General features: G+C 52.0%; 1 protein-coding gene across 1 annotated transcript in view; it reads right to left on the bottom strand.

Annotated features, from left to right (window-relative positions):
• Positions 1–17567, bottom strand: part of LOC140714511 (stereocilin) — a 109587-nt gene that overhangs the window by 67240 nt on the left and 24780 nt on the right. Inside the window, exons 8-13 of the mRNA XM_073025805.1 lie at positions 11965–12145; positions 10864–10979; positions 9912–10044; positions 5167–5349; positions 3642–3680; positions 956–1123 (exon numbers count right to left, since the gene is read on the bottom strand). Of these exons, the coding sequence (XP_072881906.1) occupies positions 956–1123; positions 3642–3680; positions 5167–5349; positions 9912–10044; positions 10864–10979; positions 11965–12145 (820 nt within the window). The remainder of the gene's footprint in view (positions 1–955; positions 1124–3641; positions 3681–5166; positions 5350–9911; positions 10045–10863; positions 10980–11964; positions 12146–17567) is intronic.

Raw genomic sequence — 17567 nt, 5'->3', positions numbered from 1 at the left:
GGAGTCAGTCACACACTCCCCGTGTCAGACACAGAGTGAAACTCCCTCCACACCATCACATCACCCACTCCCGGGGTCAGAAACAGAGTGAAGCTCCCTCCACACCATCACATCACACACTCCCCGTGTCAGACACAGATTGAAGCTCTCTCCACACCTTCCCATCACACACTCCCAGGGTCAGACACAGAGTGAAGCTCCCTCCACACCACCCCATCACAAACTCCCGGGGTCAGACACAGAGTGAAGCTCCCTCCACATCGTCCCATCACACACTCCCGGGGTCAGACACAGAGTGAAGCTCCCTCCACACCGTCCCATCACACACTCCCGGGGTCAGACACAGAGTGAAGCTCCCTCCACACCGTCCCATCACACACTCCTGGGGTCAGACACAGAGTGAAGCTCCCTCCACACCGTCCCATCACACACTCCCGGGGTCAGACACAGAGTGAAGGTCCCTCCACACCGTCCCATCACACACTCCCGGGGTCAGACACAGAGTGAAACTCCCTCCACACCACCCCATCACACACTCCCGGGGTCAGACACAGAGTGAAGCTCCCTCCGCACCGTCCCATCACACACTCCCGGGCTCAGACACACAGTGAAGCTCCCTCCACACCGTCCCATCACACACTCCCGGGGTCAGACACAGAGTGAAGCTCCCTCCACACCGTCCCATCACACACTCCCGGGATCAGACACAGAGTGAAGCTCCCTCTATTCTGTCCCATCACACAATTCCCCAAACAGTATTGATCCAAACACAGAGTAGGGTGTGTCGATGATTTAGGCTGACTCAGCTTAGGGAGGTTAGCCCTGGGACAACTCCAAGGCTGTTGAATAGAGACGGCAATTCTCAATCACCAACACTTTGCATCTTGATCAATGAGGCAAGAAGGATCCCTGACCTCCCCCCGTGCTATTGGGATGAGTTTGCAGATAGTCCTACCCGGAGAGCGTCCAGAATCACAGCTTTCTGGGTGGAAGAGAGCTGAACCAGGAAAGGGTGGAAGCAGGCGCAGGCTCTGGCCAAAACCCGGGCTGGAAGGCGCTGCAGGGCAGATGGACTCAAGCCAGGCAGCAGTTGTCCAAGATGGCAGAGGGCGTCCACGGACACCTAGAATGTTCAACAAGGTCCAAGTATCACACAACTTTCAGTACATAACATCAAAAGACACGTCTACTATCTCCTTTTACCCTTGCAATAAGCTGGTACATTCTCAGGATTACATCCTCCACCCCTTCCTGAACATTTGTAGGTCAGCTTCACCCTGACTGCTATCTACGTCTCTTCCCGAATTGCTGTTAATATTCAGAATTAAAGTGAACAGTAGGGTGTCAAAGTAAAATCAAAAAATGTCAGACTAGGTAGCATGCATGAAGGGTTGATTCACCACTGCAGGTTTCATTCAATTACCTTCAAAACTTTGTATCTAACTCGTGGTGTTCTTCTTTTAGCACGTGTGGTGGGACAGTGTGGAGAAAGCTTCACTCAATATCTAACCTCAAAAATATGTGATGAGACGGTGTAGAGTGAGCTCCATTCTGTCTGACCTCAGGATTGTGTGACGGGATGGTGTAGAGCGAGCTTGGTTCTGCATCTGACCCCTGGAGTGTTCGATGGGATGGTGTAAAAGAAGCTTCACTCTGTATCTGACCATGGGATTGTGTGATGGGAGCTTCATTCTGTGTCTGACCCCGGGAGTGTGTGATGGGACGCTGTAGAGAGGGAGCTACACTCTGTGTTTGACCCCGGGAGTGTGTGATGGGGTGGTGTGGAGGGAGCTTCACTCTGTGTCTGACCCCGGGAGTGGGTGATGGGATGGTGTGGAGGGAGATTCACTCTGTGTCTGACCCCGGGAGTGGGTGATGGGATGGTGTGGAGGGACCTTCACTCTGTGTCTGACCCCCGGAGTGTGTGATGGGGTGGTGTGGAGGGAGCTTCATTCTGTGTCTGACCCCGGGAGTGGGTGATGGAATGGTGTGGAGGGAGATTCACTCTGTGTCTGACCCCGGGAGTGGGTGATGGGATGGTGTGGAGGGAGATTCACTTTGTGTCTGACCCCGGGAGTGGGTGATGGGATGGTGTAAAAGAAGCTTCACTCTGTATCTGACCATGGGATTGTGTGATGGGAGCTTCACTCTGTGTTTGACCCCGGGAGTGTGTGATGGGATGGTGTGGAGGGAGATTCACTTTGTGTCTAACCCCGGGAGTGGGTGATGGGATGGTGTGGAGGGAGATTCACTCTGTGTCTGACCCCGGGAGTGGGTGATGGGATGGTGTGGAGGGAGATTCACTCTGTGTCTGACCCCGGGAGTGGGTGATGGGATGGTGTGGAGGGAGATTCACTCTGTGTCTGACCCCGGGAGTGGGTGATGGGATGGTGTGGAGGGACCTTCACTCTGTGTCTGACCCCGGGAGTGTGTGATGGGGTGGTGTGGAGGGAGCTTCATTCTGTGTCTGACCCCGGGAGTGGGTGATGGAATGGTGTGGAGGGAGATTCACTCTGTGTCTGACCCCGGGAGTGGGTGATGGGATGGTGTGGAGGGAGATTCACTTTGTGTCTGACCCCGGGAGTGGGTGATGGGATGGTGTAAAAGAAGCTTCACTCTGTATCTGACCATGGGATTGTGTGATGGGAGCTTCATTCTGTGTCTGACCCCGGGAGTGTGTGATGGGACGCTGTAGAGAGGGAGCTACACTTTGTGTTTGACCCCGGGAGTGTGTGATGGGATGGTGTAAAAGAAGCTTCACTCTGTATCTGACCATGGGATTGTGTGATGGGAGCTTCATTCTGTGTCTGACCCCGGGAGTGTGTGATGGGGTGGTGTGGAGGGACCTTCACTCTGTGTCTGACCCCGGGAGTGTGTGATGGGGTGGTGTGGAGGGAGCTTCACTCTGTGTCTGACCCCGGGAGTGGGTGATGGGGTGGTGTGGAGGGAGATTCACTCTGTGTCTGACCCCGGGAGTGGGTGATGGGATGGTGTGGAGGGAGCTTCACTCTGTGTCTGACCCCGGGAGTGTGTGATGGGGTGGTGTGGAGGGAGCTTCATTCTGTGTCTGACCCCGGGAGTGGGTGATGGAATGGTGTGGAGGGAGATTCACTCTGTGTCTGACCCCGGGAGTGGGTGATGGGATGGTGTAAAAGAAGCTTCACTCTGTATCTGACCATGGGATTGTGTGATGGGAGCTTCACTCTGTGTTTGACCCCGGGAGTGTGTGATGGGATGGTGTGGAGGGAGATTCACTCTGTGTCTGACCCCGGGAGTGGGTGATGGGATGGTGTGGAGGGAGATTCACTTTGTGTCTAACCCCGGGAGTGGGTGATGGGATGGTGTAAAAGAAGCTTCACTCTGTATCTGACCATGGGATTGTGTGATGGGAGCTTCACTCTGTGTTTGACCCCGGGAGTGTGTGATGGGATGGTGTGGAGAGGGAGCCTCACTCAGTGTCTGACCCTGGGAGTGTGAAATGGGACGGTAAAGAAGGAGCTGCCCTCTGTGTCAGACACATGCTATCAGTGTCTGATGAGACACCAGGTTATCAAGTGCCCTGTTGGACTGCACCAATCCCACCAGATATGAGAATGAAATGTTGTTTTTCTGTTTAAAAATCAGAATAGCTGGATACTTACGTTATTATCCTGAATAATCTCCGTCACAAGCTGATCAGCCTACAAACAGTTTGAAAAAGTAAAAATAATCTTATTAAGGACCGAGTCACTAACTGCTCGTTACCCACCACCAAGTTTAATTTGATGTCTGCTGAACTTGGTCACTGGGTTTCCCGTCCTTCCTCCCATCTCCACAAGGTGGCAGCGCTGCAGATACAACTGCCCACACCCATCTTCTGTCCAGACTTCTGCTGTTTCTCATGGGGAATGGGATGGGTGTAATGTGGTTTATTTCATCACCTGGAAGTGTCACATCCACACACACACGCACAAACGCACACTCACAGACACAAAATAGTGACGACCTGTTTGGAACTGAAGAACCTTCCCTCCTCTTTACAACGTGCAGCCCGTTTGTAGGTTAGCATGGTGATTAACGAAAAGCCAGAAATCTGGATTTAACTCCCACCACCGTCCCTCACCTCCAATAGTGGCTGATGACCCAGATGACCAAAGACAAATTGTCCAGCCATCTGCCAGCAAGCAATGGAGGGAGTGCTAAGCCATCAGCCATCTGTCTTGTACTTATGTCGACACAGAAAGAAGCCATTTAACCCGTCAGATCCATACTGTCCCCTAAGGAGCAATGCCATTAATCCCACTCCTGCTCCAGAATATCCATGCCCGTCAATTTCACCTTGGAGTCAAGTCCGGAGATGACAGCTAACCTTTGGTGAGCGGACAGGTTCTGAACAGAAGCCACATCAAGAACAGGTAGGATCCCACCGAGAGCATCCCGGTCCTGATGGGTTGGTGCACTCATGTTCTGACTCTACAGGTGGGTCACCAAAACATTTGTTTTTGAAATTCACCTACAGCAGGCAGAGAAATTTCTTTAGGCGGAAGGTGAGCAATGTGTGGAGTTCATTGCCACCAACAGCTGTGACAGCCAAGTCATTGAGTATATTTAAAGCGGAGGTTAACAGGTTCTTCATTAGTAAGGGTGTCAAAGGTCACGGGGAGAAGGCAGGAGAATGGAGTTGGGAGGGATAATAAATTCGCTATAAAGGAATGGTGGAGCAAATTTGATGGGCTGAGTGGCCTAATTCTGATCCTATGTCTTATGATGACTAAGTAAGCTCCCAACCTGGACACACTTAGAGTGCAAGTCAGACGGAGAACGTTCAAACTCCACATAGACAGCATCCGATGTCAGGATCGAACCCAGGTCTCCGACATTAGCACCAACTGCTGAGCCATTGAACCTCCCTCCACTTCAGTTGAGATGTTGAACCTCATTTCCTCTCTCAAGCACCAGGACCTCAGTAGGTGAAAATCAGGGGCATTCTCCCTGTAAATCCTGACACCCCCCCCCCCCCCAATCTGGAATACACACACACACACACACACACACACACACACACACACACACACACACACACACACACACACACACACACACACACACACACACACACACACACACACACACACACACACACACACACACACACACACACACACACACACACACACAGGAACTGACCTGGGCAGTAGTGATTGATGCAGGGTCAAGTCCAGAGATGACAGCTAACCTTTGATGAGCGGACAGGTTTTGAAGAAAAGCCACGCCGAGAACAGGTAGGATCCCACCGAGGGCTACCCGGTCCTGGTGGGTTAGTACACTCACGTTCTGACCCCGCAGGTGGGTCACCAAAAGGTGGGCAGTCTAAACGCAAGAGAAAACAGCAGGGACAGGTCACACACCCAGCAGACCCACTCCTCCAAGTCCATGACCTTCACCCCAGAATGAAGGCAGAAACTCCAATATAGGGAAGTGTCGAATAGGAGCCTCCACACAACACTCCCACCCAGTAAGATCTTTGCCTCATCCAATTTCCCATCTGCTCCCTACATCCCTTTCTGGTTTCAGTAACCAGAACTCCATGGATTATCCTGAACCTACCCAACATCTGTGACCAGTCCTCGGCTGACCTGGGACAGTGACCACCAGCATCCACCCTGCCACTTTCTCCCAGAAATTAACTTCCAACATCTAGCCAGTATGGCTGCCTTTAGAAAGGACACACACGTGGTTTGCACACATTTCTGTTGTCACTGATCTCTCCCGTCTGTCCAACAATATCTTTGACCCCTACCTTCAGGCAGGAGATAACGTTGCATTAGGACAAGAGCTGTTAGGATGGGAAAGTTTCTTTCCCCAGAACGTGAGACTACTGAACTCCCTGCTACCACCCAGGTCTCATCACGTGTGAGGTGCCGGTAGCTTTATACTGTTTACTTTTTAAACTTGTGCTGTAAATGCACCTTCTCATTTGCTAATTTATTTGTGGTGACTTCACTTTGTGTGTGTGAGCTAGATGTGCAGTGTTGTGCACCCTGGTCCAGAGGAACGTTGTTTCATTTGGTGGTATACATCTACATGACACTAAACATGAACTTGAGCCTTTCCAATACCTGGGAGAGAATTCTCTCCCTCACCCACAGGTTCTCTGCACAGTAACTAGACGTCGAGTGGACAGCTAACGTGGAATCTAGTGAGATAATGCAGAGGGAATTGGGAACAGAGGCCATTCAGCCCTCTGGAGCAATGTTTTCACATCAATACGTGACATGGGCCAACCCAATCTTGTTTGTGTTTACCATCCCTTGTTCCTCAGTGCCATTGCTCAACAAAAGTGCCTTGGTCCTCAAACTTCAGTGTTTCGAACACAGAACATTAGAGCACAGCACAGCACAGCACGGGTCCTTTGGCCTACACGTCATGCCGACTTTTTAACAACTCTCACTTCAATCTAGCCCTTCCGTCACGCATAGCCCTCCACAGTTTTATCATCCATTCTATGAGTTTCTTAAATGCCTTGAACGTATCCGCCTCTACCACCATCTCCGGCAGCGTTTTCCACATCCCCACCCCTCTCTGTGCAAAATCCTTACCTCTTACATAGCCCCCTATACTTTCCTCCAATCACCTTAAAATTATGCCCTCTCATATTAGCCATTTCTGCCCTGGGAAAAGGTTCCTGGCTGTCCACTCAATCTATGCCTCATCATTTTGTACACCTTTATCAAGTCTCTTTTCATCCTCCTCCACTCCAAAGAGAAAAGCCCTACCTTGCTCATGTCCTTATGAGGCAAGCTCTCCAATCCAGGCAGCATCCTGGTAAATCTCCTCTGCACTCTCTCTAATCCAGGCAGCATCCTGGTAAATCTCCTCTGCACCCTCTCTAATCCAGGCAGCATCCTGGTAAATCTCCTCTGCACCCTCTCTAATCCAGGCAGCATCCTGGTAAATCTCCTCTGCACTCTCTCTAAAGCTTCCACATCCTTCCTATAGTGAACACAATATCCAGGTATGGAAACACCAATGCCCTTGAACGGAAAATCGCACAGAGGGTAATGGATCACAGATAAAGTCCTCAGGGGTAAAGCCCTCCCCACCATTGAACACAGTTACACAGAGCACAGCCACCGTTTAGGACCCCCACCACCCAGGCCACGCTCTCTCCTCGCTGCTGTTGGTACAGGAGCTTCAGGACTCGCACCACCGGGTTCTGGAACAGTTATCATCAGGCCCTTGAATCAGTGGGGACAACTTTGCTCAATTTCACTTGCCCCATCATGAACTGTTCCCACAACTTATGAACTCACTTTCAAGGACTCTTCCCAATATTTATTGTTTAATTATTTATTATTTCTTTTTTTTTCTTTTGCACACTGGTTGCTTGCCCTGTTGGATGCAGTCTTTCATTGATTCTATGATGGTTCTTGGATTTATGGAGTATGCCTGCCAGAAAGTGAATCTCAGGGTTGTATGTGGTGACATATATGTACTTCGATAATCAATGTACTTTGAACTGTTGAATATGGTCTAGTTGGAGCTGCAAACATCACCCCATGGCTCTTGAACTCAGTGTTTTGAGATCTTTGGGAAGAGAATTTCAGATTTCCGCAGTACACCCACCTCACCCCTCCCTCTCCCTTGCGAATGAGGACATACTTCTTGACATTAATGCTAGACTAAGCAACCTTAACCTTTTGCTTCAATGAACACCAGCTCTCCACTCTTTGCTGGGAGAGTAACACCATTAGGAACAGAACAGTGAAAGGACCAGAGGGTCAGGCAGCATCTGCAGAGCCAGAAGGTGTGAGATGCATTTCAAATCAAGATTCTGCACCAGGAGCCTTCAGTCCCTTTGGGGCTGGTCTGAGCTCTGGGGCACAGACAAGGAGAAGGAACTTAATACTCAGCCTCGAACCGTGCTTCACTGTAACCAAGTGCAACCATTGGCCAGGGAATGGCCATTCAGCCCATCAAGGACAGCTTACTATCCTGATACCTTTCTCTTGGGTACACAGGCTGAAAACAAAACACAAGCATTTGGAAAGACTTATGGGCCAAATGCAGTAAACTGGGACTAGGTGGATGCACACGATGGTCTTGTTGGGCCAAAGGGCTGTGGTGCTCTAAGATCCTATGAAAAGCAAAAAAAGCCAAATATTCCGGAAGAATTCTCCAGACCTGACAAAGGGTTTCAGTCTGAAACAATATCAACTGTATATCCCTCTATAAGTATTGCCTGAGTTCCTTTAGCATTTTGTGTGTAGAGCACCTGCAGAATCTCTGGTGTTATCGAGTGATAGAACACTACAGTACATAAACAGGCCATCCAGTCCATCTAGTCAATGCCAACCTGGTCTTCTGCCTAGTACTGTTCAACCTGCACCTGGACCATAGCCCTCCATCCCCCCTGCATCCGTGTACCTATCCAAACTACCCTTAAATGCTCAAATCAAACCTACAACCATCACATTCATTGCCAGCTTGTTCCACACTCACATCACCCTCTGAGTGAAGAAGATATCCTGCACTTCACCCCCCTCTCCACCGCCCCCAGGTTCCCTTAAATATTTCACCTTTCACCCTAAACCTATGACCTCCAGTTCTAGTGTAACGCACTGTAAGGTTTCACTGCTAATGTTATGGCTTCTTTGGAACAGAATAGTGAAACGACCAGAGGGTCAGGCAGCATCTACAGAGCCCAAAGGTGTGAGATGCATTTCAAATCAAGACTCTGCACCAGGAGCCTTCAGTCCCTTTGGGGCTGTTCTGAGCCCTGGGGCACACTGTATAATGGCGTTCACTGCTGAGGTAATGGTTTCTCTGTAGCAGCAATGTTTGGGTTATGACTGGCGTTAACAGGATGCATGTTAGCCAGTAAGAGACTGTTGCTGTGTCTTGTGAATCTGGGAAGATGTTTTTTGTGTGGACTTCTGTCAAGGAGAGATGAAGAGGGAAGACGCGTGTGGCGAGAGCTGGTAGACCACTGGACGGAGTGGACTGGGATCTGAGGGTCCAAAGGTCAGCGATGGTCGGAGGAGACCGATGGTGGAAGAATGACAACTGAGTGAGCTCCACCGTGAACTTTTGACTTGAACTGGGTCCTTTTTTAATTTTCATTACTAACTCTATATTCAGATTAAAATTCATAAAGTTCAATCATTTAATTGCATATGGTGTACTGTCTGATATTTTGTGTTGTGGGTTTATAACTGAGGGTACATTACACAGCATCCACACAAAGGTGATTCCCCAGTTTGGCTGTTTCTCCTAGACGAACACGAGCTGGGCGAGCCTGAGGGTTAGACTAGATTCACTCAACCTCAAAGAAAAAAGCCTATCTATGCCCCTCAATTGTGCAATTTCTATCATTTCTCCTCTCATTTTCCTGAGCTCCTAGCCTGTTCAACCTTTCCCTACAACTCAGATCCTCAGGTCCTGGTAACATTGCTCTGCACTCTTTCAATCTCATTTACAGCTTTCCAGTATGCAGGTGACCACACTCCAAATCAGGCCTCACTAATGTCCTATACAGCTTCAACGTAACATCACAACTCCTGTTCTCAGGGCCTTGATTTATGAAGGCCAATGTGCCAAAAACTTTTTCTGCCCCTATCTACCTGCGATGCTACTTTCTGGGATCTGTATTCCCAGGTCCCTCTGTTCTTCCGCACACCTCAGTGCCTTACTACTCACCGTGCAAGTCCTACCATGGTTTGTCCTCTCAAAGTGCAACACCTCACACTTATCCACATTAAGTTCTATCCGCCTTTTTCCAGCCTGGTTTACAAGCTGGTTGAGGTTATGCTGCAGACTTTGACAATCTTCTGGACAGCTCTTCTGTAAATCCATTCCACGACGTTCTGCAATGATGCCCCACTACTCCGATCAGGATAATGCTGGTGCTGAGGATCTGCTGGGGAACTCACCCCACTGCTGGGTTCAATGGTGCCATCACTGATGCAATCCAAGAGCGCGCTGGAGACCACGTCTGCCTGGGGCTGGGCAGCAAGCAGCATCTGGAGGTCTGACTGACTGGCGAAGCAAACCAATCGACCGAGCCTGGAAAAGGAATGGGAATTGACTGGCTTCTGGCCTTGTTCCTGCAGCCTTGGAGAAGCTTCCTGCCAGGGAAGAGGGTCTGGTAGCACCTCTAGGTACAGATACAGCATCCACCCCAAAGAGCAGAACCCACCATGAGCACCGATCCAGCACCTCAAAGCGTGGAACCTCTAACACAAGAAGACAAGCAGGAAATGGAGAGGAACGTTGGCAGATTTGAGATGGTGAAGCTGAGGCAATGGAAGGATTTGAAAATGGAGACACACAAAAAGCTGGAGGAACTCAGCAGGTTAGGCAACATCTAGGAAGAGGAATAAACAGTTGACATTTCGGGCTGAGACCCTTCATCAGGACTGGAAGGGAGGGGGGAAGAAGCCAGAGTAAGGAAGTGGGGGGAGTGGGAGGAGTACAAACTGGCAGGTGATAGGGGAAGCCAGGAGTGGGGGTGTGGGAGAAGAGGGATGAAGTAAGAAGCTGGGAGGTGATAGGTGGAAAATTCATCTCACCCTCCCTGGATCTGCTGTGTAGCACCATTACAGCAGGGGGGAGCCAGTTCAAATCCACCTCTGTCTGTAGGTACAACTGCCCTGGTTTCCCCCCGCATACCAGATAGCTATGGGTCAGCAGGTTAACGGGTCACGTGGAGGTTGTGCCGGGAGGACCTGAAGGGTGAAAGCAGCCTCCTGGAGCTGCTCCCCACCCACCACCCCTCCCCCGGGGTGAGGCAGAGGGGTCGAAAGACAGGAGGTCACTGTGAGCGTCTCCACGGGCAAAAAGAGAGATCGAATCCAGGTGGACGTTGGTTCCGGGAAGAATTACCTCTCGAGCTGGCCGCTGGACAGGCTCCGGCTGAAGTTGATGATGGTGCGGAGTACGTGTCGGGCCCGGGGTAGATCCAGGCTGCTGTTCCCCAGTAGATCACTCACCGAAGACAGCTGGAACAGGAGGGGGACAGGCAGCGAGAACCCTGGAGATCCCGTTCCCCCAACTCCACCTGCCCGGGCACAGCCTCACACCCTCCCTCCTCCCCCCATCCACCTTTTCCACCTCCCACACCTCAGTATACCCCAGGAGACACCCCCTCCTGCCCACCCTCCGAGACAAGTCAGCCCTGCTTCACACCCACCTTCCCCTGCCTCTCGTACCCTCCCTAACACACATCAGCCCTCACTACCCTTTCTCCGGAAGAGACCTCACACCGCCCCTCCCCTCCTGTCGGGGAGCTGCCAAGCTCAGGCCCGAGCGGAGGGCAGCCCATCTCCCTGGCAACGGTGAGTGCAGGGGGGGGCGGAGGGCAGCCCATCTCCACGGCAACAGTGAGTGTGGAGGGGGGGGAGCATTGATTTATTTATTTGGTTACTGAGGGATACATCGGGGGACAGGCCCTTCTGGGCCTACGAGCTGTGCTACCCAGCAACCCGATTTAACCCAAGCCTAATCACAGGGAATTTACAATGACCAATTAACCTGCTAGCCGGTGTGTCTTTGGACTGTGGGAGGGAACTGGAGCCCCCAGAGGAAACCCCACAGCTCAGGGCGTAGACGTACAAATTCCATACAGAGGATGCTGGAATTGAACTCTGAACCACGCGACCGTGCGAGTGCAGAGGTGGGAGGAAGAAAGGGGACAATAATTGTCCCGTTATCCTGGGGTGGATCCCAGCTCCTGATGTCCATCCATTGACATTTGATGTAAGATATGTCAGCCTGCACTTCACACCCAGAGCTGGAGACGTGAGTGGACCTCTTCACTCCAGCCCCGCTTGCCAATAAACACCAAAGGCCATCCTCCCCTTCCCCATCACCAATCCCCTCGCCCACCATCCTCACTTCCCCATTCTCCAACTCCCCTCCCAATCCCTCTCCCTACCTGACCACTCCTTTTGCCCCACCACCCCTATTCCCACTCCCCTCCCTCACCTGTCTGGCCATCAGCTGCTGGAATTGACCGGTGGGCAGGTAGGGAAGGAGTGCCCAGACTGACCTCAGGAGGCGTGGGGGCCAGGAGCCCACCTGTCCGAAGGTGCTCAGCATCCTCCTGGCAAAGATGGCCTTCTGACCGGCTTTCATTTCCGCACTGTGGTCCTGGATGGCGGCCAGCCTGCAAGGGCAGATCAGCGGAGGGTGGAGGTGAAATCCCATTGCGCCCGTCCCCTCCCCACACGTCACCGTGTCATCCACCATCCCGGCGATAGGCAGCACTGATTACGGAGACCAACTGGCTCAGCCTCCAGCAGGAGGCGGGGGGAGTGGGGGTGAAGCATGAACCCCCCCCACCTGTGAGAACCACGACAAACCCCACACCCGCAGGAGCCCACTTCAGAGCGGCCACAGACGGCTGTGGAGAACAAACCACTGGGTATTTTTAAAGTGGAGTTTAATGGATTCTTGATTAGTCAGGGCGTCAGGTGAAAATCTGCAGAATGTGCCATGATGGAATGGTGGAAAGGAATTATTTCCTGCTGAGTTCCTTCAGCAATTTATGTCCTTTGCTCCAGGTGAGCAGATCATTCCTATCTCCACCAAAGATGTTACTCCAGATGAATGTTAACAACAATCTCCTTTCATCCTTTCAGATATCGAACCGTGACTGGGATACATATCCACAGTCCCAGATGTGGATCTCTGACTGGAATACATCCCTCAGTCCCAGATGTGGAACACGGACTGGAATAGGTCCCTCAGTCCCAGATGTGGAACTCTGACTAGAATACATCCCTCAGTCCCAGATGTGGAACTCTGACTGGAATACGTCCCTCAGTCCCAGATGTGGAACTCAGACTGGAATAGGTCCCTCAGTCCCAGATGTGGAACTCTGACTGGAATAGGTCCCTCAGTCCCAGATGTGGATCACAGACTGGAATAGGTCCCTCAGTCCCAGATGTGGAACACAGACTGGAATAGGTCCCTCAGTCCCAGATGTGGAACTCTGACTGAAACAGGTCCCTCGCAGTCCCAGATGTGGAACTCTGACTGGAATAGGTCCCTCAGTCCCAGATGTGGAACACGGACTGGAATAGGTTCCTCAGTCCCAGATGTGGAACTCTGACTGGAATAGGAATCTCGCAGTCCCAGATGTGGAACACAGACTGGAATAGGTCCCTCAGTCCCAGATGTGGAACACGGACTGGAATAGGTCCCTCAGTCCCAGATGTGGAACTCTGACTGGAATACGTCCCTCAGTCCCAGATGTGGAACTCTGACTGGAATAGGTTCCTCAGTCCCAGATGTGGAACACAGACTGGAATAGGTCCCTCAGTCCCAGATGTGGAACTCTGACTGGAATAGGAACCTCGCAGTCCCAGATGTGGAACACAGACTGGAATAGGTCCCTCAGTCCCAGATGTGGAACTCTGACTGGAATAGGAACCTCGCAGTCCCAGATGTGGAACTCTGACTGGAATAGGTCCCTCAGTCCCAGATGTGGAATTCTGACTGGAATAGGTCCCTCAGTCCCAGGTGTGGAACTCTGACTGGAATAGGAACCTCACAGTCCCAGATGTGGAACTCTGACTGGGATAGGTCCCTCAGTCCCAGATGTGGAACTCTGACTGGAATAGGAACCTCGCAGTCCCAGATGTGGAACTCTGACTGGAATACGTCCCTCAGTCCCAGATGTGGAACACGGACTGGAATAGGTCCCTCAGTCCCAGATGTGGAACACAGACTGGAATAGGTCCCGCAGTCCCAGATGTGGAACTCTGACTGGAATAGGTCCCTCAGTCCCAGATGTGGAACTCTGACTGGAATAGGTCCCTCAGTCCCAGATGTGGAACAGACTGGAATAGGTCCCTCAGTCCCAGATGTGGAACACGGACTGGAATAGGTCCCTCAGTCCCAGATGTGGAACTCTGACTGGAATAGGTCCCTCAGTCCCAGATGTGGAACTCTGACTTGAATAGGTCCCTCAGTCCCAGATGTGGAATGACTGGGATAGGTCCCTCAGTCCCAGATGTGGAACACGGACTGGAATAGGTCCCTCAGTCCCAGGTGTGGAACTCTGACTGGAATAGGAACCTCGCAGTCCCAGATGTGGAACTCTGACTGGGATAGGTCCCTCAGTCCCAGATGTGGAACTCTGACTGGAATAGGAACCTCGCAGTCCCAGATGTGAAACTCTGACTGGAATACGTCCCTCAGTCCCAGATGTGGAACAGACTGGAATAGGTCCCTCAGTCCCAGATGTGGAACTCAGACTGGAATAGGTCCCTCAGTCCCAGATGTGGAACTCAGACTGGAATACGTCCCTCAGTCCCAGATGTGGAACATGGACTGGAATACGTCCCTCAGTCCCAGATGTGGAACACGGACTGGAATAGGTCCCTCAGTCCCAGATGTGGAACTCAGACTGGAATAGGTCCCTCAGTCCCAGATGTGGAACTCTGACTGGAATAGGTCCCTCAGTCCCAGATGTGGAACTCTGACTGGAATAGGTCCCTCAGTCCCAGATGTGGAACACGGACTGGAATAGGTCCCTCAGTCCCAGATGTGGAACTCAGACTGGAATAGGTCCCTCAGTCCCAGATGTGGAACTCTGACTGGAATAGGTCCCTCAGTCCCAGATGTGGAACTCTGACTGGAATAGGTCCCTCAGTCCCAGATGTGGAACTCTGACTGGAAAAGGTCCCTCAGTCCCAGATGTGGAACACGGACTGGAATAGGAACCTCGCAGTCCCAGATGTGGAACACGGACTGGAATAGGTCCCTCAGCCCCTGATGTGGAACACGGACTGGAATAGGTCCCTCAGCCCCTGATGTGGAACACGGACTGGAATAGGAACCTCGCAGTCCCAGATGTGGAACACGGACTGGAATAGGTCCCTCAGACCCAGATGTGAAACTCTGACTGGAATAGGTCCCTCAGTCCCAGATGTGGAACTCTGACTGGAATGGGTCCCTCAGTCCCAGATGTGGAACTCTGACTGGAATAGGTCCCTCAGTCCCAGATGTGGAACTCTGACTGGGATAGGTCCCTCAGCCCCAGATGTGGAACTCTGGGATATGTCCCTCACAGTCCCAATTGTGGAACTCTGACTGGGATACATACCCACAGTCCCAGATGTGGATCTCTGACTGGGATACGTCCCTCGCAGTCCCAGATGTGTATCTCTGACTGGGATACGTCCCTCAGCCCCAGATGTGGATCTCTGGGATACGTCCCTCGCAGTCCCAGATGTGGAACTCTGGGATACGTCCCTCGCAGTCCCAGATGTGGAACTCTGGGATACGTCCCTCGCAGTCCCAGATGTGGAACTCTGGGATACGTCCCTCGCAGTCCCAGATGTGGAACTCTGGGATAGGTCCCTCAGCCCCAGATGTGGAACTCTGGGACGTATCCCAGAGTTCCACATCTGGGACTGCGAGGGACGTATCCCAGAGTTCCACATCTGGGACTGTGAGGGAAGTATCCCAGTTCCACATCTGGGACTGCGAGGGACGTATCCCAGAGTTCCACATCTGGGGCTGAGGGACCTATCCCAGAGTTCCACATCTGGGACTGCGAGGGACGTATCCCAGAGTTCCACATCTGGGACTGCGAGGGACGTATCCCAGAGTTCCACATCTGGGACTGCGAGGGACGTATCCCAGAGTTCCACATCTGGGACTGCGAGGGACGTATCCCAGAGATCCACATCTGGGGCTGAGGGACGTATCCCAGTCAGAGATACACATCTGGGACTGCGAGGGACGTATCCCAGTCAGAGATCCACATCTGGGACTGTGGGTATGTATCCCAGTCAGAGTTCCACAATTGGGACTGTGAGGGACATATCCCAGAGTTCCACATCTGGGGCTGAGGGACCTATCCCAGTCAGAGTTCCACATCTGGGACTGAGGGACCTATTCCAGTCAGAGTTCCACATCTGGGACTGAGGGACCCATTCCAGTCAGAGTTCCACATCTGGGACTGAGGGACCTATTCCAGTCAGAGTTTCACATCTGGGTCCCAGATGTGGATCTCTGACTGGAATACATCCCTCAGTCCCAGATGTGGAACACGGACTGGAATAGGTCCCTCAGTCCCAGATGTGGAACTCTGACTAGAATACATCCCTCAGTCCCAGATGTGGAACTCTGACTGGAATACGTCCCTCAGTCCCAGATGTGGAACTCTGACTGGAATAGGTCCCTCAGTCCCAGATGTGGATCACAGACTGGAATAGGTCCCTCAGTCCCAGATGTGGAACACAGACTGGAATAGGTCCCTCAGTCCCAGATGTGGAACTCTGACTGAAACAGGTCCCTCGCAGTCCCAGATGTGGAACTCTGACTGGAATAGGTCCCTCAGTCCCAGATGTGGAACACGGACTGGAATAGGTTCCTCAGTCCCAGATGTGGAACTCTGACTGGAATAGGAATCTCGCAGTCCCAGATGTGGAACACAGACTGGAATAGGTCCCTCAGTCCCAGATGTGGAACACGGACTGGAATAGGTCCCTCAGTCCCAGATGTGGAACTCTGACTGGAATACGTCCCTCAGTCCCAGATGTGGAACTCTGACTGGAATAGGTTCCTCAGTCCCAGATGTGGAACACAGACTGGAATAGGTCCCTCAGTCCCAGATGTGGAACTCTGACTGGAATAGGAACCTCGCAGTCCCAGATGTGGAACACAGACTGGAATAGGTCCCTCAGTCCCAGATGTGGAACTCTGACTGGAATAGGAACCTCGCAGTCCCAGATGTGGAACTCTGACTGGAATAGGTCCCTCAGTCCCAGATGTGGAATTCTGACTGGAATAGGTCCCTCAGTCCCAGGTGTGGAACTCTGACTGGAATAGGAACCTCACAGTCCCAGATGTGGAACTCTGACTGGGATAGGTCCCTCAGTCCCAGATGTGGAACTCTGACTGGAATAGGAACCTCGCAGTCCCAGATGTGGAACTCTGACTGGAATACGTCCCTCAGTCCCAGATGTGGAACACGGACTGGAATAGGTCCCTCAGTCCCAGATGTGGAACACAGACTGGAATAGGTCCCGCAGTCCCAGATGTGGAACTCTGACTGGAATAGGTCCCTCAGTCCCAGATGTGGAACTCTGACTGGAATAGGTCCCTCAGTCCCAGATGTGGAACAGACTGGAATAGGTCCCTCAGTCCCAGATGTGGAACACGGACTGGAATAGGTCCCTCAGTCCCAGATGTGGAACTCTGACTGGAATAGGTCCCTCAGTCCCAGATGTGGAACTCTGACTTGAATAGGTCCCTCAGTCCCAGATGTGGAATGACTGGGATAGGTCCCTCAGTCCCAGATGTGGAACACGGACTGGAATAGGTCCCTCAGTCCCAGGTGTGGAACTCTGACTGGAATAGGAACCTCGCAGTCCCAGATGTGGAACTCTGACTGGGATAGGTCCCTCAGTCCCAGATGTGGAACTCTGACTGGAATAGGAACCTCGCAGTCCCAGATGTGAAACTCTGACTGGAATACGTCCCTCAGTCCCAGATGTGGAACAGACTGGAATAGGTCCCTCAGTCCCAGATGTGGAACTCAGACTGGAATAGGTCCCTCAGTCCCAGATGTG

The sequence above is a fragment of the Hemitrygon akajei genome, chromosome 21 (assembly GCF_048418815.1).
Source record: "Hemitrygon akajei chromosome 21, sHemAka1.3, whole genome shotgun sequence".
Classification (NCBI taxonomy): domain Eukaryota; kingdom Metazoa; phylum Chordata; class Chondrichthyes; order Myliobatiformes; family Dasyatidae; genus Hemitrygon; species Hemitrygon akajei.
This window is presented reverse-complemented; position numbering and strand designations above follow the sequence as displayed.